The 24683-nt window shown below is 34.2% G+C and overlaps 1 protein-coding gene across 3 annotated transcripts in view; it reads left to right on the top strand.

Annotated features, from left to right (window-relative positions):
• The window catches only part of Tsp26A (Tetraspanin 26A), a 45683-nt gene that overhangs the window by 5091 nt on the left and 15909 nt on the right, over positions 1-24683 (top strand). The window contains exons 3-9 of one of the 3 annotated variants that reach the window (XM_089098587.1): positions 2006-2079; positions 4038-4112; positions 5775-5873; positions 6701-6829; positions 15290-15340; positions 23327-23443; positions 24513-24629. In XM_089098587.1, the coding sequence (XP_088954713.1) occupies positions 2006-2079; positions 4038-4112; positions 5775-5873; positions 6701-6829; positions 15290-15340; positions 23327-23443; positions 24513-24629 (662 nt within the window). The remainder of the gene's footprint in view (positions 1-2005; positions 2080-4037; positions 4113-5774; positions 5874-6700; positions 6830-15289; positions 15341-23326; positions 23444-24512; positions 24630-24683) is intronic. The other 2 variants (XM_089098589.1, XM_089098590.1) reach the window with 2 other exon arrangements.

Here is a 24683-nt window from a genome sequence, read left to right on the forward strand (position 1 = left end):
TTTGTGATTTGTAAAACGAGGTAATAAGTAATTACCCTTTCAGGAATACGTGTAGGCTCTAAATTAGTTTTAAGGTGGCATGATACCTTAGCATCATTTTGCAAGCCACAGTGTCAGCAGGCTGTCTCAAAGATTAAAGGCTGATTCGTAAATTCTCCCAGGAGACTAACTATCATCAAAAGCTGTCGAGAATTTGTTTTTTGATTAAAAACACAGTTAAATTTAATTTTCCTTTTGTCGGCGAGTTCATCAATAAAAGTTGGTGGCATTACAGCGTAGAGAACTCCCAAAGCTTCCAAATCACTCAAATGGTAATGACTTCAATGCGGTATCCAGAGGGGTACAAAGAAAAAGAAATGTTTACCTGACTCGTAAAAGTGTAACAAAAATGCATATAAACAAATTTTGATGCGTTTTAAAATTTAATTTTACCCCTCCCCCCGGAAAAAAATCCTGGATACGTTCTTGAAGAACTTTGATCTTATTTCTAAAATTATTTGAGCAGGTATGCTGAAACATCTTAGGAGATTGTCCTTCCCTGAATTTAAAAAGAAAACTGCTCCATTTAATAAAAAAAAAAAGAAATTCAGACTTTCCAGGGATGTAAGTTTCATTGAAACTGAATATCTCTATCTCCGATACTAAACGGGGGAATTTGCATAGTTTGATTTCCAGGAAAGTAGGTGTCGGATTTTGGTTTTCTGTCGTTTTTTTGTATCTCCAGCCACACAAACTTAAAAGTTTTTTTTGACAAGATAGGCTGATCCTTCAAGGTATCATATGGTCTTAAGTCAAGTGTAAACACTGAGATTGTTTTGACAGAGTAAGATATAATCTTCTTTCAATGCGTGAAATTACCATGATTTTTGCCAGTTTGGAACTCTCATCACAAAGTAATAATGAATCAGTAAGTCTACAAGAAAATTAGGTTATCTTCAATTAGTTTCACTAAAAATGCAATTAAGGCTAATCATTGTCATTTTCGTCCAATGTTATTCTTCCTGGCCGTGAAATTGCGAATAACAGTCGTGATTTAAGTGATTTGATTTCCATTTCTTTTCCTTTTTTTGATAATTTCTGAATGAAAAAGGAAAAAGGTTATTTGAATTTGTCAAATAAAAGCGTAATAGGCTATATCGGATTTTTTTTTTCGTTGCGGAACTTGTATACTTTGGTTTTTAAAGAGTAAAGAATTATCTTCAATTTTCAAATTTTTTTAGCTGTAAGTCGTAAAGATTGATGCAACTAGTTGAGTATCGGACGAACTGCAGGAGCCTCATTACTCCAACAGGAACCAACTGAAAGTAAAAGAAATAAATCCTTCTAAAAACAATTCAGAGATTTGCTTAGTTGTCAATCTCTTTTTTCACTGTTTCCTACTTGGTAGCATTATTGTGTTGGCCAATGAGGAGGAGGTAATCATTACGAAGTCTCACTTATGAACCAGATTTTTTTTTTTTTTTTTTTTTTTTTTTTTTTTTTTTTCTTAAAGAGGCAAGATTGTTGATGTCCATCAGCCAGAGTTGGTTTGAAATAAGTTGTTATTAAAGCAATTAAATACTGTTTTTAGACTTTATTAAATCTTAAAATGAAAAGTATTCTAATAAATAGAGAAATCGCAAGACTCTTTTAATTTATGCCACATGGTGCTATATTTTCTAAATTTATTGCACCTCTTTATGTTTTTAATCCCTTCCCCTCCCTGCAAAATAAATACCTGTATACTTGCAAGAGTCCTCCTCTTTTGTTAGATCGAATGAATGCATGGTCTAACGTTTAAAGAAAGGCATGTGGGGGATGCCCCACCTAGTTGAAAATAGGTGAGGCATCATCGATTGGTGCTCTATCTAGACTGGCATGACTAGTCATGAAAGTCTAACATGACTAGACTATTCAAGCAAGTAAAGAATCATCAATTAAACCGTCGCCTGTTAATGTGTGTACATATGTCTTTAGAATGCTCTGTGTCTCGGAACTTTTGTTTACTTTCTCTTCTTTTTTTTAGGAGCAGTGACGTTCATCATCGGTTTCACGGGCTGCGTGGGAGCACTAAGGGAAAACACATGCCTGCTAGCCTCAGTAAGTTTTAATAATGTATGCACTACTTACAACCAGACGCTTGCTGTGAATAGTTTCTAGGATGTATAGAATGTTGAGGTGGTTTTAACTACAGGGTATTTTGATTGAATGTCGGATTGTAAAACAGACTAAAGGGTTCTGAAATTTAGATTTTCGCTAACAGTTTGATTTTGGGAATTAGGGTTACATTAATATTCATATTACTAAATTTTAGTACAGATTCTAGAATCGACAATTTTTCTATGGAGCTAGTTTATCGAATTGCGTCGTCAAAATTTGTATAAAACCAAAAATAGTACCAGAATAGGAACATTAGCACATGTTTATAATTCTTTAGCTTTGTTCCAAATTCATTAATATTTAGGATGGTTACTGAATTTTAGTTTCTTCCTATCGTTCAGGTATTAGGACAGCTTTTCTTAATATTCAGAAATTTTATGTTGATTTTCAGAATTTTATTCTGTGTTTTGAATGATTAAACAGCTGGGTATGAAAAATCTCATTGTGATGATGTATAAGGAACTAAAAAAAAATCCTATTCAGTTGGGTTGTCTTTTGTTTATAACCTTTATTATGGAGTTTTTGAAAGTTTATGAATTGTTGAAATAGAAGATAACTATTTTATACGTTTTGAAATGTAAGTTGGTATTATAAGATGGTTTAGATTTATTAGTTTTGATTTTGATTGTATAGTAATGGTATAGATTAGTCTATTTTTTGTGCGTGTGTTATATTTTATATGGTCAGTATGTTGATTTAATTTTCTTATACTCTCCCGATTCAGGCAGCTAATAACATTGATGAATAGAATTCCCTGCAAGGAATATATGATGAGAAATGAAATAAGAAAATAAAATTTAAACTTTCAATTTTGAATAAGCAATTTGGGTTAATGCAATGATGATACTTTGTAATTTTGAATAAGCAAGTTGGGTTAATGACAATGATGATACTAACTTAAAGGCGTTGTCATTGACAATCTAATTGTTGGATGCTGGTTCATAAATGTGTTATACGAATTTGAAAGATCACATTATCATTAAAGATCCCAAATTGAACTATTTAAATTGTTTAGCAATGCCCTTACACTGAGTTTGTGAAATAAGTTATGGCTTACTCTATTCTTTCCATCTAACAATGCACACTTAAATTTACTTAGATGTCGATCTTATAGGCCATCCCTCTATTATGCAACCATATTTGGTAGAGCAACGTACGTTTTTCTGTTTAGTGTTAGGTTTTGTTTGTTTTTTTCCCCAAGTTCATATGCAATCCCGCTCAACGATATACTCAGCAAGTGAGTTGCTATAACGCTCAACAATTATGAAAATGTCTATTATTTAAAAAAAAAAAAAAAAAAAAAAAAAAAAAATCAAAATATAGGAAAAATATTGAATCTTACAGTAAAGATTATAAAGATCTTGAAAATTTGGGGAGGAACCAAGCCTGCTCACTTGCATGCTGATGATCTTATCTGTTTGACTTATATTCAGGGACGGTGTTTGATTTGGTTTGTTTTCATGGCTGGACAGATGCAGCGTTGTCTTTGTTTCCTCCGTTTGAAACCTACGCACCTGCGAAAGATTGAAGAATCGGTGTTTTTTGGAATTTATTTTAAATTTATGAAGCACGTGACGTATATTTCTAAAAGAGTGTTGGAACATAAAATAAAATTTGATGTGCTTAATCATTCGCAATAAAAATTCTGATAGTCATGATTATTGTAGAACAGAGAGCAGAAGGAAAACTAAAATTGAGCATTGACCTGGACAAAATTTCCTAGTCAAAAGTTGACGGGTAATAAGCCGTTTTAGCTCAAAATGTAACATTTGTCCCGTGCTTTAAATTGCTAAAATTTGTGTAAATATTTTTTTTAAAATATGTCGCCTAGATTCTATTTAGCCATACATACATATTTGTATATTTTGTTATAAAAACTGACCGTACTATTGTTTTAGTACGCTATTTTCCTGGCAATCCTACTGCTTCTAGAAATGACTGCTGGAATTCTTGGTTTCATCTTTAAAGACTGGGTAAGTACTTTTGAGAATGAACTTAGTGCATAAAGCATTTATTCTCTTTCTTTCTCCATCACTCTCTCTCTGACTCTCTCTCTCTCTCTCTCTCTCTGTCTCTCTCTCTCTCTCTCTCTCTCTCTCTCTCTATCTCTCTCTCTCTCTCTCTCTCTCTCTCTCTCTCTCTCATTTTTCTTTCTTTCTTTCTTGTATTTTGCTATTATGATTTAAAATGGGGTACAAGGAGAAAATGGTTGTCGGTGGAACATTTTGTTCGTGTGGGTATTTCTAACTACAACAGAGAATCATTGTATATTAAATACTTTACAGTCTCTTATACTAATGGAAGTAACGTCTATTAAAATAAAAGAATAACGTAAACGTAATGGAAGAAGTATAAACGTATCTTTCTTTTTTATTATACAGGCTTGCCATCCTTTCTTGACGAGTTCTTGGTATGTTAACAGTTATTTTGTAATTTTTTTTCGTTTATTTTATGTTTAGTTGGAACTTTTTTTCTTTTCGACGTTATTTTCATGATTTTATTCTGTTATTTATTCTGACAATCTTGTAGTAATTAGATCTCTAACAATTATATGCAATGATAGGAGAAAGATGGGTATAAAAAAGAGCATGACACTTACCATACGGAAGAGGAAGACACTCTATACATTTCCATAAAAAGAGTTTAAGGACAATTTCAGGAATAAAGCGGTGAGGTTTTGTTTCTAGTTTTCTTTTATTTCTCATGAAAAAGACTTCGACAAGCAAATCTTCAAAACACGATCCTTTATAAGCAAAATGCAGTAGGAAAAATGGGGCTTGATCCCGATTTGGAATCAAATCACTATTGTTGCTCGTGATGGCTAGGCCACCTTTCACGGATGAAGGATGACAGATTGCCAAAGGTTGTGTTTTGGTCATCCATCTGGGTCCAAAAGAAATCTTCGCGAACGGAACGGGAAGCGGTTATAAAGAAGTATTTAAAGAAATTCATGGGAGGGGTAAAGAAGTAAGCTTTGAATGGATCGGGTCGGAGGAGGGCCGTGCGCAGCTGTGTTGGCCTCAGATGGCTTGGTGGTGCTGCAGTTAGCTGTTAGTAGAAGTAGTTGTAATTGCTGCAATTTTTGTGCTCGTTTTTTGAGGAATTATGTGCACAACCTTATTCTCATTATTGTGTAATTTTAGTTTTTTTTTCAATTAAATTGTAAAATAATGTCACCGTTTTTTTCTTGTTGAAGGTAATTGTTAATTTAAGCTTTAGTACAAATCTGCGGAAAGGTAGGAAAAAAAGATGCAAAAAACAGGCGAATTTTTGGAGTTGTACGACATAGTTGTATTTTTCACATTTACTTTTAAAACATATAAGAACATGTTAAATTGTATTATTAGAAAACATTTTTGAGTGTAAGTTTGATGTGAAAAAAATAGAATGTTTAGTTGGTTTTGTGTTAGTAAATTTCCTCGTAATGCAAAGACAGGTAGAAACATATTTGAAGTTGAAATGAAGTTGAGGCCGTTGGTCACAGTTTGCATATTCTTGAATCTGTTTGTTATAAATACCTATTTAAATGAATATCTACTAAACTGTATGTAATCATGTCTATTCAATAATAATGTATTTAAAGAAATTGACATAATGTTGTTAGAGTGATTATAATAATATTACCCTTTTTTTAGATAAAAAGCCAAGCAACCAATGGTTTCCAGGCTTTTATTGTACATTACCGTGACGATCCAGATCAACAAAACTTAATTGACTGGATTCAAGATTCATGGGTGAGTTTATACTGAAAAGTAGAATTAGAATTTGAAAGCTGAATATGTTAATAATAATTCTATTAATTACGTTGTGCTAAAAGCGGGTAACAGTTACAAACAATTGTTTTGGATAATCTATCAACACTTTTTGATAGTTGCTTTTAAACACTTTATTTTTCTATTTTCATACAGTTGATGTGTTTTTTTAATAGATTTGAAGGGGGGAAAGGATTTATATATGAGTGATTATATTTATGTTTTTTTTAGAAGTTTATCGAATTATTTTTCGTTAATGATGTTCTGAGGGGGGTGATGGGTTTACTTGTCATTTTATCCAGCCTATAGCTGCACATTTATTAAATTCAAAGGACATTATATATACATATATTTTATATATTTAAGCAGAAATGTCTATTATATCGCTTATTTTTTGTGCTGAACGATTATGCTGAAAGGCCAACTAATTTATTTTTATTTAAATTTTTCGTTCAAATGTTGGCACTACCCGAAATCCTAAAGCACTACCCGATGAAAGAATAAAAAAGGGGGTTGGAGATTGAAGCAGTTACTCACATAAATCTTTTTAAATAGTACATGTGCAGTCTTTCTACGTTTTTTTAGACGAAATATTCGACAAAACTATCAAAATCTCAAGTTTTTCTGTAGTATTTATGACACACTTTTGCAGCACGTAAGGGCTTTGATGAGGGGGTGTCAGCCCTTTCCACTCCTTGATATGCTTCCGTATGTCTATACCACTAAGTGGGAAAAAAATTGAAAATCTCACAAAATCTAGTGAAGGTTACATTTAGGCCTAACATTTAATATTTCACATCTGTTTATAGCTTCAGTGTTGTGGTATTGAAGGACCCAAAGACTGGGACAGAAATATATATTTCAACTGCAGCTCAGTGGAAGTTGGTAGCCGGGAGGCCTGTGGAGTGCCCTTCTCTTGTTGTAAACCTCAGCCAGGTGTAAGTAAATTTATGCATAATTTTTATTAGTTTCGTCTCGTTTGTTAGGTCCTTATTGTATATTTATAAGTCTTTGTGCTTATTGACCTAAATTGGGTTCATATATTTACTTCACATGTTTCACAGTTTCATTTATTACAAAATCAGCCAAATTCTCAGTTATAGAAGATCGAATATGTGTTATAGAAGCATTTGCTTTTACTCATGGAAAGCATTCACAGGTTTGGCTCCTGCTAGCAGTTTTGAATCCTTTGGAGTATGCTCCAGAACTAAATTATGAGTAATTGTAATTAATTATTTGTTTTTATTTTCGTTCCGAGATAGCGGGTTGTACAAAATTATAAGTAATTCTAATGGACTATGATGCTATCCCTTTTATGTGTTGCAAACTTTTTTGGGACTATATTTATTATCAGCTTCAATTTCGTTCCGAGATAGTGGGTAGTACAAAACTATAAGTGATTCTAATGGACTACGATGCTAGCCCTTTTATGTGTTGCAAACTTTTTTGGGACTATATTTGTTATCAGATACAATTTTCGTTACGAGATAGTGGGTAGTACAAAATTATAAGTAATTCTAATGGACTACGATGCTAGCCCTTTTATGTGTTGCAAACTTTTTTGGGACTATATTTATTATCAGCTTCAATTTTCGTTCCGAGATAGTGGGTAGTACAAAACTATAAGTAATTATAATGGACTACGATGCTAGCCCTTTTATGTGTTGCAAACGTTTTTGGGACTATATTTGTTATCAGCTACAATTTTCGTTCCGAGATAGTGGGTAGTACAAAATTATAAGTAATTCTAATGGACTACGATGCTAGCCCTTTTATGTGTTGCAAATGTTTTTGGGACTATATTTGTTATCAGCTACAATTTTCGTTCCGAGATAGTGGGTAGTACAAAATTATAAGTAATTCTAATGGACTACGATGCCAGCCCTTTTATGTGTTGCAAACTTTTTTGGGACTATATTTATTATCAGCTTCAATTTTCGGTCCGAGATAGTGGGTAGTACAAAATTATAAGTAATTCTAATGGACTACGATGCTAGCCCTTTTATGTGTTGCAAACTTTTTTGGGACTATATTTATTATCAGCTTCAATTTTCGTTCCGAGATAGTGGGTAGTACAAAATTATAAGTAATTCTAATGGACTAAGATGCTAGCCCTTTTATGTGTTGCAAGCATTTTTGGGACTATATTTGTCATCAGCTACAATTTTCGTTCCGAGATAGTGGGTAGTACAAAATTATAAGTAATTCTAATGGACTACGATGCTAGCCCTTTTATGTGTTGCAAACGTTTTTGGGACTATATTTGTTATCAGCTACAATTTTCGTTCCGAGATTGTGGGTAGTACAAAATTATAAGTAATTCTAATGGACTACGATGCTAGCCCTTTTATGTGTTGCAAACTTTTTTGGGACTATATTTCTTATCAGATTCAATTTTCGTTCCGAGATTGTGGGTAGTACAAAATTATAAGTAATTCTAATGGACTAAGATGCTAGCCCTTTTATGTGTTGCAAACGTTTTTGGGACTATATTTGTTATCAGCTACAATTTTCGTTCCGAGATTGTGGGTAGTACAAAATTATAAGTAATTCTAATGGACTACGATGCTAGCCCTTTTATGTGTTGCAAACTTTTTTGGGACTATATTTATTATCAGCTTCAATTTTCGTTCCGAGATAGTGGGTAGTACAAAATTATAAGTGATTCTAATGGACTACGATGCTAGCCCTTTTATGTGTTGCAAACGTTTTTGGGACTATATTTTTTATCAGCTACAATTTTCGTTCCTAGATAGTGGGTAGTACAAAATTATAAGTAATTCTAATGGACTACGATGCTAGCCCTTTTATGTGTTGCAAACTTTTTTGGGACTATATTTATTATCAGCTTCAATTTTCGTTCCGAGATTGTGGGTAGTACAAAATTATAAGTAATTCTAATGGACTAAGATGCTAGCCCTTTTATGTGTTGCAAACGTTTTTGGGACTATATTTGTTATCAGCTACAATTTTCGTTCCGAGATAGTGGGTAGTACAAAATTATAAGTAATTCTAATGGACTACGATGCTAGCCCTTTTATGTGTTGCAAACTTTTTTGGGACTATATTTATTATCAGCTTCAATTTTCGTTCCGAGATAGTGGGTAGTATAAAACTATAAGTAATTCTAATGGACTACGATGCTAGCCCTTTTATGTGTTGCAAACGTTTTTGGGACTATATTTGTTATCAGCTGCAATTTTCGTTCCGAGATAGTGGGTAGTAAAAAATTATAAGTGATTCTAATGGACTACGATGCTAGCCCTTTTATGTGTTGCAAACGTTTTTGGGACTATATTTGTTATCAGCTACAATTTTCGTTCCGAGATAGTGGGTAGTACAAAATTATAAGTAATTCTAATGGACTACGATGCTAGCCCTTTTATGTGTTGCAAACTTTTTGGGACTATATTTATTATCAGCTTCAATTTTCGTTCCGAGATAGTGGGTAGTACAAAATTATAAGTAATTCTAATGGACTACGATGCTAGCCCTTTTATGTGTTGCAAACGTTTTTGGGACTATATTTGTTATCAGCTACAATTTTCGTTCCGAGATAGTGGGTAGTACAAAATTATAAGTGATTCTAATGGACTACGATTCTAGCCCTTTTATGTGTTGCAAACGTTTTTGGGACTATATTTGTTATCAGCTACAATTTTCGTTCCGAGATAGTGGGTAGTACAAAATTATAAGTAATTCTAATGGACTACGATGCTAGCCCTTTTATGTGTTGCAAACTTTTTTGGGACTATATTTATTATCAGCTTCAATTTTCGTTCCAAGATAGTGGGTAGTACAAAATTATAAGTAATTCTAATGGACTACGATGCTAGCCCTTTTATGTGTTGCAAACGTTTTTGGGACTATATTTGTGATCAGCTTCAATTTTCGGTCCGAGATAGTGGGTACTAAAAAATTATAAGTAATTCTATTGGACTATGATTACAGCCCTTTTATGTGTTGCATAGTTTTTTGTTAATATATTTATATTCAGATTCAATTTCGTTACGTGATCGTGGGTAGTACAAAATTATAAGTGCTTATAATCGACTACGATGCTAGCCCTTTAATTTGTTGCAACCTTTATTGGGACTATATTTGTTATCAGCTTCAATTTTCGTTCCGAGATCGTGGGTAGTACAAAATTATAAGTAATTCTAATGGACTACGATGCTAGCCCTTTTATGTGTTGCAAACTTTTTTGGGACTATATTTTTTATCAGCTACAATTTTCGTTCCGAGATAGTGGGTAGTACAAAATTATAAGTAATTCTAATGGACTACGATGCTAGCCCTTTTATGTGTTGCAAACGTTTTTGGGACTATATTTGTTATCAGCTACAATTTTCGTTCCGAGATTGTGGGTAGTACAAAATTATAAGTAATTTAAATGGACTACGATGCTAGCCCATTTATGTGTTGCAAACTTTTTTGGGATTATATTTGTTATGAGCTACAATTTTTGTTCCGAGATAGTGGGTAGTACAAAATTATAAGTAATATAAATGGACTACGATGTTAGCCCTTTTATGTGTTGCAACCTTTTTTGGGACTATATTTGTTATCAGCTACAATTCTCGTTCCGAGATAGTGGGTGGTACAAAATTATAAGCAATATAAATGTACTACGATGTTAGCCCTTTTATGTGTTGCAAGATTTTTTGAAACTATATTTGTTATCAGCTACAATTTTGTTCCGAGATAGTGGGTAGTACAAAATTATAAGTAATATAAATGGACTACGATGGCCCTTTTATGTGTTTCAAGATTTTTTGGGACTATATTTGTCATCAGCTATAATTTTCGTTCCGAGATAGTGGGTCGTACAAAATTATAAGTAATATAAATGGACTACGATGTTAGCCCTTTTATGTGTTGCAACCTTTTTTGGGACTATATTTGTTATCAGCTACCATTTTCGTTCCGAGATTGTGGGTAGTACAAAATTATAAGTAATATAAATGGACTACGATGTTAGCCCTTTTATGTGTTGCAAGCTTTTTTGGGACTATATTTGTCATCAGCTACATTTTTGTTCCGAGATAGTGGGTAGTACAAAATTATAAGTAATATAAATGGACTACGATGTTAGCCCTTTTATGTGTTGCAAGCTTTTTTGGGACTATATTTGTCATCAGCTACAATTTTGTTCCGAGATAGTGGGTAGTAAAAAATTATATGTAATATAAATGGTCTACGAAGTTAGCCCTTTTATGTGTTGCAAGCTTTTTTGGGACTATATTTGTCATCAGCTACAATTTTCGTTCCGAGATAGTGGGTAGTACAAAATTATAAGTAATATAAATGGACTACGATGTTAGCCCTTTTATGTGTTGCAAGCTTTTTTGGGACTATATTTGTAATCAGCTACAATTTTCGTTCCGAGATAGTGGGTAGTACAAAATTATAAGTGATTCTAATGGACTACGATGCTAGCCCTTTTATGTGTTGCAAACGTTTGTGGGTCTATATTTTTTATCAGCTGCATTGTTCGTTCCGAGATTGTGGTTATTACAAAATTATAAGTAATTCTAATGGACTACGATGCCAGCCCTTTTATGTGTTGCAAACTTTTTTGGGACTATATTTGTTATCAGCTTCAATTTTCGTTCCGAGATAGTGGGTAGTACAAAATTATAAGTAATGCTAATGGACTACGATGCTAGCCCTTTTATGTGTTGCAAACGTTTTTGGGACTATATTTGTTATCAGCTACAATTTTCGTTCCGAGATTGTGGGTAGTACAAAATTATAAGTAATTCTAATGGACTACGATGCTAGCCCTTTTATGTGTTGCAAACTTTTTTGGGACTATATTTATTATCAGCTTCAATTTTCGTTCCGAGATAGTGGGTAGTACAAAATTATAAGTAATTCTAATGGACTACGATGCTAGCCCTTTTATGTGTTGCAAACTTTTTTGGGACTATATTTGTTATCAGCTACAATTTTCGTTCCGAGATAGTGGGTAGTACAAAATTATAAGTAATTCTAATGGACTACGATGCTAGCCCTTTTATGTGTTGCAAACGTTTTTGGGACTATATTTGTTATCAGCTGCAATTTTCGTTCCGAGATAGTGGGTAGTACAAAATTATAAGTAATTCTAATGGACTACGATGCTAGCCCTTTTATGTGTTGCAAACGTTTTTGGGACTATATTTGTTATCAGCTACAATTTTCGTTCCGAGATAGTGGGTAGTACAAAATTATAAGTAATTCTAATGGACTACGATGCTAGCCCTTTTATGTGTTGCAAACTTTTTTGGGACTATATTTTTTATCAGCTTCAATTTTCGTTCCGAGATTGTGGGTAGTACAAAATTATAAGTAATTCTAATGGACTACGATGCTAGCCCTTTTATGTGTTGCAAACGTTTTTGGGACTATATTTGTTATCAGCTACAATTTTCGTTCCGAGATTGTGGGTAGTACAAAATTATAAGTAATTTAAATGGACTACGATGCTAGCCCATTTATGTGTTGCAAACTTTTTTGGGATTATATTTGTTATGAGCTACAATTTTTGTTCCGAGATAGTGGGTAGTACAAAATTATAAGTAATATAAATGGACTACGATGTTAGCCCTTTTATGTGTTGCAACCTTTTTTGGGACTATATTTGTTATCAGCTACAATTCTCGTTCCGAGATAGTGGGTAGTACAAAATTATAAGAAATATAAATGTACTACGATGCTAGCCCTTTTATGTGTTGCAAGATTTTTTGAAACTATATTTGTTATCAGCTACAATTTTGTTCCGAGATAGTGGGTAGTACAAAATTATAAGTAATATAAATGGACTACGATGGCCCTTTTATGTGTTGCAAGATTTTTTGGGACTATATTTGTCATCAGCTATAATTTTCGTTCCGAGATAGTGGGTAGTACAAAATTATAAGTAATATAAATGGACTACGATGTTAGCCTTTTTATGTGTTGCAACCTTTTTTGGGACTATATTTGTTATCAGCTACCATTTTCGTTCCGAGATAGTGGGTAGTACAAAATTATAAGTAATATAAATGGACTACGATGTTAGCCCTTTTATGTGTTGCAAGCTTTTTTGGGACTATATTTGTCATCAGCTACATTTTTGTTCCGAGATAGTGGGTAGTACAAAATTATAAGTAATATAAATGGACTACGATGTTAGCCCTTTTATGTGTTGCAAGCTTTTTTGGGACTATATTTGTCATCAGCTACATTTTTGTTCCGAGATAGTGGGTAGTACAAAATTATATGTAATATAAATGGACTACGATGTTAGCCCTTTTATGTGTTGCAAGCTTTTTTGGGACTATATTTGTCATCAGCTACAATTTTCGTTCCGAGATAGTGGGTAGTACAAAATTATAAGTAATATAAATGGACTACGATGTTAGCCCTTTTATGTGTTGCAAGCTTTTTTGGGACTATATTTGTCATCAGCTACAATTTTCGTTCCGAGATAGTGGGTAGTACAAAATTATAAGTAATATAAATGGACTACGATGTTAGCCTTTTTATGTGTTGCAACCTTTTTTGGGACTATATTTGTTATCAGCTACCATTTTCGTTCCGAGATAGTGGGTAGTACAAAATTATAAGTAATATAAATGGACTACGATGCTAGCACTTTTATGGGTTGCAAGGTTTTTTGGGACTATATTTGTTATCAGCTACCATTTTCGTTCCGAGATAGTGGGTAGTACAAAATTATAAGTAATATAAATGGACTACGATGTTAGCCTTTTTATGTGTTGCAACCTTTTTTGGGAATATATTTGTTATCAGCTACCATTTTCGTTCCGAGATAGTGGGTAGTACAAAATTATAAGTAATATAAATGGACTACGATGGCCCTTTTATGTGTTGCAAGATTTTTTGGGACTATATTTGTCATCAGCTATAATTTTCGTTCCGAGATAGTGGGTAGTACAAAATTATAAGTAATATAAATGGACTACGATGTTAGCCTTTTTATGTGTTGCAACCTTTTTTGGGACTATATTTGTTATCAGCTACCATTTTCGTTCCTAGATAGTGGGTAGTACAAAATTATAAGTAATATAAATGGCCTACGATGCTAGCACTTTTATGTGTTGCAAGCTTTTTTGGGACTATATTTGTTATCAGCTACCATTTTCGTTCCGAGATAGTGGGTAGTACAAAATTATAAGTAATTTAAATGGGCTACGATGCTAGCCCTTTTATGTGTTTCTGCCTTTTTGGGGACTACAATTATCATCAGCTGACATTTTACGATGAAAGTAATGTAAATAATTAGTGATCATTAATGATAGTTGATGCCTGGAGTAAACCCTTGTTAACATTTAAAAAGGAAGAAAAAATGTAAGGATAAGAAAAAGAATAAAAAAAGAAACTAACTTTCGAATTCGTTTAAGATTATCGAAGAAGTTAAAACGATGAAAAAGAAAAAAAAATTGGGGTAACATTATTTTATCGAATACTTCTACTACTACTAACAACTCACTGCAGCACCAAGCTGCCTGAGGCAAATACAGCTACGCACGCTCCTCCTCCGTCCTAATATATTCATCGAATAGATTAGAAATTTATCGAATTTATCAAATAAATTGAGCAATTAGCAAGTTGAGATTCTGACAGTGTAGCGGCGTAATATGGCTAATCCAAATCTTTTTGGAAAAGTATAATGTAATTGATCGATTGATATAATTTTTCTCTGGATACAGAACACAAATATTATTCTTCATTAAAAGATTTTTGGCGATTGCTTGAGTTGGTTAAAGGTATAATGACATTGTTATTGAAAAACTCTAACCCTTTTTGTCAAACTGAAAAGGCTTGCTAGTGACTATTCAAAGCCGATTTATTTCGATGGGAAAACTTTGATTTTGGTGTTTTGTTGTTTTTTTTTTTGGGGGGGGGGGAAGAGGGTATCTATATTCCTTGAATTATTTTGCATCAACTCAAGTCTAAATCTTTTTTTATTAATTTTTTATTGAATAATAAGTTTATAAAAGACTCGAACTTGGTTTTTCTCGGCACTTAAAAAAAAATTATGGTAGGCAAAGTTGTTTAGTATATTCAAGCAGAATAAAGAAATACTGTCTCAAAGATATCGAAAGATTAATTAAAAAATAAAGTAGGTGCATCTGTAAATATTGAGAGGTCCGAGTCTCAGGTACGGGCATCCTACAACCTTGCTGGAGTAGAAGGGAAAGGGGTTGAGCTAATCAAACAAAAAGTGCTTTTCAGGCCTTTTTTTGCAACTTCCAAAGATTGCGGGTTTTCAAATCATTTTATAGATTATTAATTCCCCTATCTCATCCATGTGTGTAGGTAGAATTTGTAGGATAACTAGATAAGTCAGCACATCTTGTAATTTTTTATCATTTATTTTTTCGATTGTCAACTTCATTTATTTTCAGGAGATTATTAAGAACAAGCAGTGTGGCTACGATGTTAGAAAACAAGACTATGTAAGTTATATTCTTTATCTATCTGTGGTTTTGTATTGATTTTTCAAAAAAAAAAATTGTGGTTTCCCTTTCTGCATATTTTTCTATTTCGTTTTTCTTTTTTTCTTTCACTCTTCTATTGTTGTTTTTCTGCTCTTTCTTCTTTTTCTTTTGCTCTTTTTCTTTTCATTTTACTTCCCTCTTCTTCTTATATATGACTAGAGATAGTATTCAAAATTACATTATTTTCAAACCTGAGTCAGTAATACAAGACTATCATCTTCCTCGGAGATTAAATGTAATAAACGGTAAAGCGGGACGGAAATTCTAGAAAAAAACCATTAGCCATCTAATTTTCTTTTAATACGTAATTAGGCTAAATTACGTACAATACCTAATTAGTAAATAATTAGGTATAATAACAGATTAGGTTAAACAACTGCTTTCCAGATCCTCTGATGCTTTAAAGAGAGATGTTGAGCTTGGTCGATGAAACTTCTTGAGATTTTTAGGAATTAGTATACGAGCTCAGTCCTGAAAATTTTGATCAGCAGGTTATACTACTGACTTTAAAGTATCAAAGAGAATTTATAGAGAAAGTGATTTTTGGAAAGTAATATACTAATTAGATTTAGTATATTATTTAGTAATATACTACATCTACTTTGGCTGTCAAAGCCAAAGTAGTGCAGTTGGTATGATACGAGTAGCCACCGATTTTCATTTCTTTTAGCACATCAAACACTCCCAATACCTCGTTGTACATTCTCAGTAATAACTGGTCATGTTTGTCTTTTCTTTGTATAATTCAGTTCTTTTAAACTGTCCCACCTCTTGTATTGACAAGTGTACGCACCTGACAAGTGTACAGATTTTTGGTAATAATATGCAAAAAATGAAATGAAAATCCCAGGTAAATAAAGGCGTTTCGCTTACTTTTGAATATTATTTAGTCATCGGTAGAAAAACTTGTACTTAGATTTTATAACTCTAATATTTCTAATGTTGCTGTTGCCAGATACCAGGTCAAAACTGGGTATTGAGTCTGGGTATGCTTAAGTACAAAGTAAAAAATACATTCAAGGAAATAAATTCAGTTTAGGGATCTCAAAATTTTAATAAAACTTAGCCTTTAAAACAAATGAATAAAATAACAATAGTGAATGAAGTGATCTAAAAATCCCGTGTAATTTGACGATAAATACCTGATATTGAATGCCACTCCCAAATATCATATAAAAGTCCCTTCTTCACGGTGGAGAGGCCAAGTGGAGCCACTAATGTTGTGTAGCATGATTTTGCTGATGACACTTATTTAGTACCATTGAAATTCAGTGCTCATTTCTTAAGATTGGATGAATAACAAATATTTGTATTCGATCTCGGGTATCAAATAGCTGAGACTGTAGTGTTTGTTATAAAATTCTGAAATATCCAACATCATTCTGCTTCAAACCGTGGAAAATGCGCCGAACCTGTGCCGTAAAAAAAAAAAAAAAAAAAAAAAAACTGGTAAATTATGTAGGCATCGTCTCTGGGGGTAATCATTTCATGGCCCTGGGGCTATAAAATTTGAAAAAAATATAGTTGACGAGTCCACAAGAGTAATGTTTTGTTCTTCTAGTCAGAAGATACGGATTGGAAACTTCCAAATCAGTGATCAAAATCCTTTGAATCGAATCCTTGAGCATCGTCGATTCAGGAGCCATCTTCTCTGACATCACATTGACATCATATTCCACAAACTTTTGCACTTTTTTTCAGATAATACTCCAAAGTCGACGATTTCTGTCTTCAATTGCGCAATCCACCCTCAAATTCCAAATTGTCCGACTTAAATGGCTAGTGACCATAGTTCGTTCCGGAGAACCCTCGTTAAAAGCCATCAAGAGCCTTTGGACTGATTCAGCAATACTAATGCCACCCTTAAACCTTAGATGGTATTGTGTCTCCAGAGGCGCTTAGGAGATCGAAGAAGAGAAAACCCTCGTCGAAAGCCATTGAGAACCTTTGGACCCATTCAGCAATACTAATGCCAACCTTAAGCCTTAGATGGTATTGTGTCTCCAGAGGTGCTTAGGACATCCAAGAAGTTTCGCCAGTCATCTCTCATCCCTACAGCAGCCAAAGCGTCCTTCCATTTGGGTTACAACAAGGTGTTGAGATTTGTGAGGTCAGATGCATCGGAGAGTGTTTTGGGGGGTGTCCTCTTCTTCTGATACAGCATGGTTGTGTCTAGAGGACAACCTTTGGTAGTCGAGTTTTGGCATGCAAATCGCATGCCCGAGCTATCTCCACTTTCGGTGTTTAGTCACTTGGGTTATCATTAGTTAAGACATTTTTTGTCGTACATAAGCATTCATCACTTTATGGGTACATTGGATGTTTAGAATGCGTCTTAAACACATATTTTTAATTGCGAAGAGTTACTTTTTAAGTTGTTGGCCTAAAAGCCACGTTTTGGAACCATACAAAAGCGTCGAGAGGGTGTTGTTGTTGAACAGCCTCAGATTGAGTCGGAGAGAGTACTGTTGGCTGCGCCAGATTTGAGACAGTTAGTTGAAGGATACGTGTGCCTAGCCGAATCTGAGTTTGATTTCTCGCTGGCATGATCCTGCATTGTGTATTGTACTTCCTAAATATTTAAAATCCACGACCTGTTCTATCGCCTGGTTGTCGTATCTTAAGTTGAGCGGAGATCCAATTTTTTAATTCTTTCTTGCCAGTTTCGTTTGGGTTTTTTCTTTAGGCCAAAAGGTCTGGCAGTGTCTCTGACTTGGTTGTTGAAGCTTTTGCTTGCAGGACTCTAGGAAACTTGTAGCGTTTGCAAAATCAACATCCCTGAGTCTTTTGTTATCTAAGTGGATTATATGCCAGTCGATGATGAATATAGTCAATGATGAGGATAAATTAAGGCGATGATAGCACACACGTTGCTTCACCCCTGTCATCATGCGGAAGTATGGGGTGTTTCCGTTGTTTGCCTTCAGGCAGCATTCTGGGACGAGCTTATCAGGAATGCCATTGTATCGGAACACCTTCCATACCGTTTGGTGATCTACAGAAATTAAAGCTTTTCTCGAAGTCTATGAAGATCAAGTACAGCTTATCTCGGCATTCATTTGCTTCTTCTAAGAGCAATCTGAGAATAAATAAAAGATCAGCGCATGATCGGTTTATGTTTTTTAAATGACTTACCCCACTTAACAAAGAAGGGACATGATTACTTTTGAATACATTTGTAAAGTTAATAAAACAATATCATAATTAGATAGCTGAAAAGTATGTTCATATTGGATTGCTTTTTAGAAATTTTGGTGAAAATTGAGTTTAACTACCCTGTAATCCAAAAGTTTTTTACTTTTCAAAAATATTATTTGGCTCTGGACCAGATCAGTATCACTTGCAGATAAGCTTATATCAGTTAATTGTTTGTCACCATCATCAGCAATTTGGAAATATCTGTAATGAAATTTTCCAGTTTGTGTCAAATGCTAAGATTTAAAGGGAATGACGAAAGGATTTTGAATCTGTATTATTGGTTGCCTAAAATGGGTCCGTGGCCCTTCCAGCTTGTAGTTCCTTCTAGATTAAGTTGGAAACTTTTCCTACTTATAGTACTGTGTTAAGCTTTTATCATTGTTTCATAGAAGATCCTACTTGATCTTCTAGGTTTGATTGCTATGCCTTCTTCTTGATCGAATCGCCAGTTTCAGGCTTTGCTCTATGAGTACAAAATTTTACTTTCAAAGGAAAATTTTCTTCAAAGGAAGGTCATATGAATTATCTGTCGAAGTTCAGTAATCTGTGACGCTTAGGAAAAGGGGGCTTAAAAATGGGTCTGAAAAAGTAATTTAGTAGATGGCCTTAGTTGCAGCCATTTGTAATAATTTCGTAAGCCTTTGTACGAAGTGTTTGTGACTTAAATACTTTGGCTAATGGAAAATGGTAATTATAAATGCTTTATGGCGGTAAGCTAAGGTCTAGTTAATGGCACTGTGTACTATATCTTTGCTTTTGCTATAAGGATTCTGAAATGTTTGGTGCCCTGGTATCAAATATAAATATGCTGCCTTTCCCATTGAGATTACAAGGCGTTGAATATTTCTGTACAGTTTAGACGGTAGTCTTTTTTGGGTTGACCGAAAAAGGAAAAGCAAACTCTATTCCTTATTATTGATGCCAGATTAGCCCTATTTTTATAATTGCGCAGGTTTTTGGTTTTAACTTGGGTTGTTTTTTCCTTTGCCGTCGGTTTTGGTTTACAGTGAGGAATTTGTAATGGTACAACCAATGTGGTTTATTTGAAAGTTGTGGACCTCAGGCCGGATTGATGAATATGATATTACATTTTGGGAAGCTTTGTACAATTCTTCCCAAACAGTATGTGAGCTGAATTGGAATTTTATAGTTGACATTGGAGAGGACTATCTCAAATAGTTTCACCAAGGTTTGTTTTTTCGAGCCATATTTCTGCTCTCGAATGGAAAGCTTCGTTTTAGTAAGCAAGCAAATAGGTCTCAATTTCGACTTAAGGTTAGACTAATCTAAAATAGTTTAAGGAATGTGACTCCTCCATAGCTCTGCTAGTAAAATTTTTAGTAATCACTTTTAGTAATATTTTGTAATAGTGTTAATATTGTACAATAATATAAAATGCGATACATCCAGAAAAGGAGAAATTTTCTCACGGATGCGAAGTGCTGCCATCTACTTGTACCAGCCATTTTTGCTTTATAATTTTGGTTGAGTTTGTCATTGACGTTTGGGCTTGAGGCAGAGGAATGGTATCACAGGTGCCTCATAAACGTTAGTATATCTCTTATTGATAAACAATTTAGAGCTTACTGTTTGCTCTTTTATGCGAAAGCGTCTCTATTTTAATCCAAAACAAGAAGAAAAAGAAGAAGATCATCGGTCTTTCCTGGTATCGAATTCCGGCGATGACGTCATACGACTGCAAAATCTTTCTGTGTCTGCACAAAAATCCAAACAAGAAGAAGAGGATCTTCAATCTTTGTATAAATTGTCCTTCATGAGAAGAACCAATCTGGTGACTGCTAGGGATTAGCTACTTCTTCGATGAGGTAAACATCGGTAATAACAGGAAAAATGAGGTAATTCCTGATTTGGTGTAAAAAGAAATGAAGTACAAGCTGCACTTAGTAATCCTCTCCCACTGACAAATTTTATTTGTCACATCTGCGTAAAAATCCAAACAAGAAGAAGATCACCAGTCTCTCCTGGTACCAAATTCTGGTGATGAGGTCAAACGACTGCAAAATCATTTTGCGTTTGCATAATAATCAAAACAAGAAGAAGAGGATCATCTGTCTTTTGTTTAAATTGTCCTTCATGACAAGCACCATTTTGGTGACTGGGAGGGATTAGCTACTTCATCGTTTGAATAAACATCGGCAATAACTGGAAGAATGAGGTAATTCCTGATTTGGTGTAAAAATGAATGAAGTACAAGCTGCACTTATTAACCATCCCTCACAATTGCTCGGTAGAAATTTTTGAAGGTAACACCATGTTTGAATCAGGAGTATAACATGGTTTGAAGTAGGTTTACTCAAGGATTTTGAATCAATGGATGTTGATGATGGTACTTCCATCATTTTGAAATTTAAAATCAAATTGAATCAAATTGTCAAATTAAAAACTTTTCGGACTTAGAGCATTACGCTAAGCTTTTAGCGATATTTCACAGTATCATACACGATCTGTGACGTTGGGAATTTTCATATTGCAATCTTTTATTTTGTATGTTCCAGGGAACAATCAGCTAAGTTTTATATGGGTCATTTCTGGTGGTGGTGGGATTTCAATTTCTGATAGGGGGCAAGGCCGTATCCAAGGGGGGCTCCATCCTTGAAATTTTTGTCCGACTCTTAAAAACGGAACAAAAATGCGTATAAACAAACTTTTTTACGTGTTTTTAAAGTCTTTTGTAGCCCCCCCCCATCGTGAAAAAATACCCCCCCTCCTGAAAAAATACCCCCTCCCTTAACAGAAATCCTGGATACGCCCTTGCTACGTGGTGTACATATTATTGGTATCTGGTGTGCATTTTAAGCTAAGAAGCTATTATTTTTGTCTTTATCGTGGAGAGTGGTTTAAAAATTGAGATTTCTAAAAAATTGATTGGTTGACAGGAAATAGAGAATGTAATCGATTTTAAGAAGAAATTGTTTATTTTGAGACCATCTTTAATGAATGTGCCATCATTCCCCTTGAAGAAATGCTGATTCAGAAAAATATTTTAAAAGTCTCGAGGGATTAACAAGCATAAAAACTACAGTGTTTAACCGGTATCGGAAAAAAACCCATTTAATTGCTCCCGCAAAACTTTGGTTGGTGAGGCGAACAAAACCTTTTTCAGCTATTTAAGAATCATTCAAGATATCTGCCATACCATGTCTCTTTTAACAGAGCTTCGCCAAGCAAAGTTTGTATGCATTTTCGAGAGAGAGAGAGAGAGAGAGAGAGAGAGAGAGAGAGAGAGAGAGAGAGAGAGAGAGAGAGAGAGAGAGAGAGAGAGAGAGAGAGAGAGAGAGAGAGAGAGAGAGAGAGAGAGAGAGAGAGAGAGAGAGAGAGAGAGAGAGAGAGAGAGAGAGAGAGAGAGAGAGAGAGAGAGAGAGAGAGAGAGAGAGAGAGAGAGAGAGAGAGAGAGAGAGAGAGAGAGAGAGAGAGAGAGAGAGAGAGAGAGAGAGAGAGAGAGAGAGAGAGAGAGAGAGAGAGAGAGAGAGAGAGAGAGAGAGAGAGAGAGAGAGAGAGAGAGAGAGAGAGAGAGAGAGAGAGAGAGAGAGAGAGAATACGTATTTGAATTAGAACAGGTTCAGACACACTGGCAAGCAGTCTCTTGGCCTGGAAAAATGGTGATGTGTTTCTACTAGAATGATGAATGCTTGAAACTAGAATGACGTGTGGCGTGGCATGTAATGGTAAATAGAATGTAATGATGAGCAATAGAAGACAGCTACACCTGACTGTAAAGAGGAATGAAAAAATGGCTATGTAAACTCCTTTTGCACTTGAGAACAACAGAAGGTCAATAACAATATTTATGCTGGTGAAGCAACTGTTCTTACGCGCTAAGCGTCTCTTTTCATGTGTTTTTTAACTTACGTTAATTATGATAGCTACTGGGGAACGAAAATAACTTTTTGTTGTTGTTTCGGGAACTAAAATTATGTTTCTAATAAAACTTTTTGCACTAAATTCGGAAAGACAATCCGATTCCTTATATCAACCGCAATTTTTACGTAGCAATTTTTTCATTTTTTATTCTAGGAAATTTCCTTGTTCTAATATTTTTTTCCTTCTTTGTGTCAAAATATATTTAATTTTCTAGAAAATTACCCTAGCTTAGTTTTATATGCTGAATTCAAAAATGTAATTAGGTTTTGGCTAACATTTACGGTTTTGCTTAAGAATTTTTCGAATCGTTTTTTGCCTGATAACCCAAAATTCAACCAAAAACATGAAAAACTTGGGGTGTTAGCCAGAACCTGATTACATCTTTGAATTAAGTAAATGAAGCTACATTAAGTAGCATTCCTTCACAATTATAAAAATAAAGTAGTTTTATCCAAAACACCTAAATTTTAGAAAATTACTTTTTCGCATCGTTACACAAAACCGTGGGCAATGAAAAGTTCTTGTTGCACTCTGAATACATATTTTGATTTACTTTTTTATAGTTTTCAACCGCAAAAAAATTTAGTCACTTTTTGCTACTAATTCTCACTTGCAAGATTTTTTTTATATAAAAAAAATAAAATGCATTTATTCATTTTGAATTCAGAAGCATTTCTATGTTGTTCGGTATATTAGATATTGCTAATTAATTGGGTGGGGGGTTTTCCTGTCCGAATAAGTAACCTTGCGCGGGAACTTTTGATCTCAAAGGGCTTGATTTGGAGTCAAAAACTTTTTTTTTTTTTTTGTTGAATGGCCTGTGCTCTAAAGATCTTTATGTTGCTTATCACATTTTTCTTCTAGACTGGTGATAAATCGTTGATTGTTTATGAGAGGGGTTGCTTAAGAGCTGGCGAAGAATGGGTGGAGTCGAACCTTATACCAGTTGCATGTGTTACTGTTTCTATAGCTATATTACAGGTATTTTTTTTCTGTTCATATCCCGAACCATTCTAGTAGGCTTGTAAGTACAGAGCTAAAGGTTTTTTTTGATACTCAGACAGAAATCAGACTATTGTCGCTTAAATACTTCACAAACGGTGCATTCAGCTTAATAAATAAGTCAGTTCATAATGAAACATTACATTAAATTATTTTTAAAGCGATTTTAGGACTGAAATCCTGCTGTTGCCTGGCGCAAATGAGAAAGGGAACTTGTTAGCTGTCACTCACAAGATAAACGCAACTACCTTGATCGGTTAATTTCCATTCTCTGTTTGCCTCCAATTTAGCTGTCGGTAGCGATTGAAGAAAACTCAAGTTGTGGGTAAGGCACAGTGAAATGTATCGAATACCGATTGATCATCTGCAAACCAGTCTGACGGTTATGTTGCACTCATTGAGGTGCCGTTTAACGGATTTTTGCTGCTGTCAGATTCAGTTTGGCTGGAGAGAGAATATCTAGCAGAAATGGTTAGGTAAAAAATAAGTATTGCTTAGTTTTCGACTTGACTGTCGTGCCGTTCATTTTGTGAATGTATTATGTTCGTAATATTTGCTTCCAATTTAACTTTTTGTGGACAAATGCCCAAAAAACACCACGTTCGGTACAAGTACAAAATCATACAGGAATGAAATGGTAAATTTAGATCCAACCACAAAAGGGGGGAGGGGTATCGAAAACAGAAAGAAAGTACTATTTTATGCCACAGTTTCAATTTTTTAGTAGGGAGTCGGGGGAGAAATCTGTCACACTAAAGTCATTGGGAATGTCAGTTAATCAATTTATAATACTAAAATAGTTAAAACATTCTGAGAGAGGGGGGGGGCAAACGAAAAAGGGTAGGAAGTAACAGGAAAAGAAGAAGTAATTGAGAAAGAGGAGATTCAAATCAATTCATATTTTATTTTTCTTTTAAACCAAATCATCGTCAGTTTGAAGCGTCTGAGAAAATCAAAGGAAATCTTTTGTTCCGTCTTTATTTCTTTTGATAAATGACTTTGTATAGATTTAATTCTTATGTATTTAATGAGTGTATAATTTCAACAGAACTTGGACGTAGGAAAAATTATCAACGAGAAGGGTTGCCTCCAAGCTGGCCAAGACTGGCTGGAAAGGAATATGTTTATTGTTGCGGGAATGGCCGCCATTGCTGGAATAATCCAGGTAACGTGATCTTAGTAACCGAGCATGCATATTTGATAATGGTGGTGTTGGCCT

This window comes from Artemia sp. Qi Xiang Cuo, chromosome 13, assembly GCF_049724085.1.
Source record: "Artemia sp. Qi Xiang Cuo chromosome 13, ASM4972408v1, whole genome shotgun sequence".
Classification (NCBI taxonomy): domain Eukaryota; kingdom Metazoa; phylum Arthropoda; class Branchiopoda; order Anostraca; family Artemiidae; genus Artemia; species Artemia sp. Qi Xiang Cuo.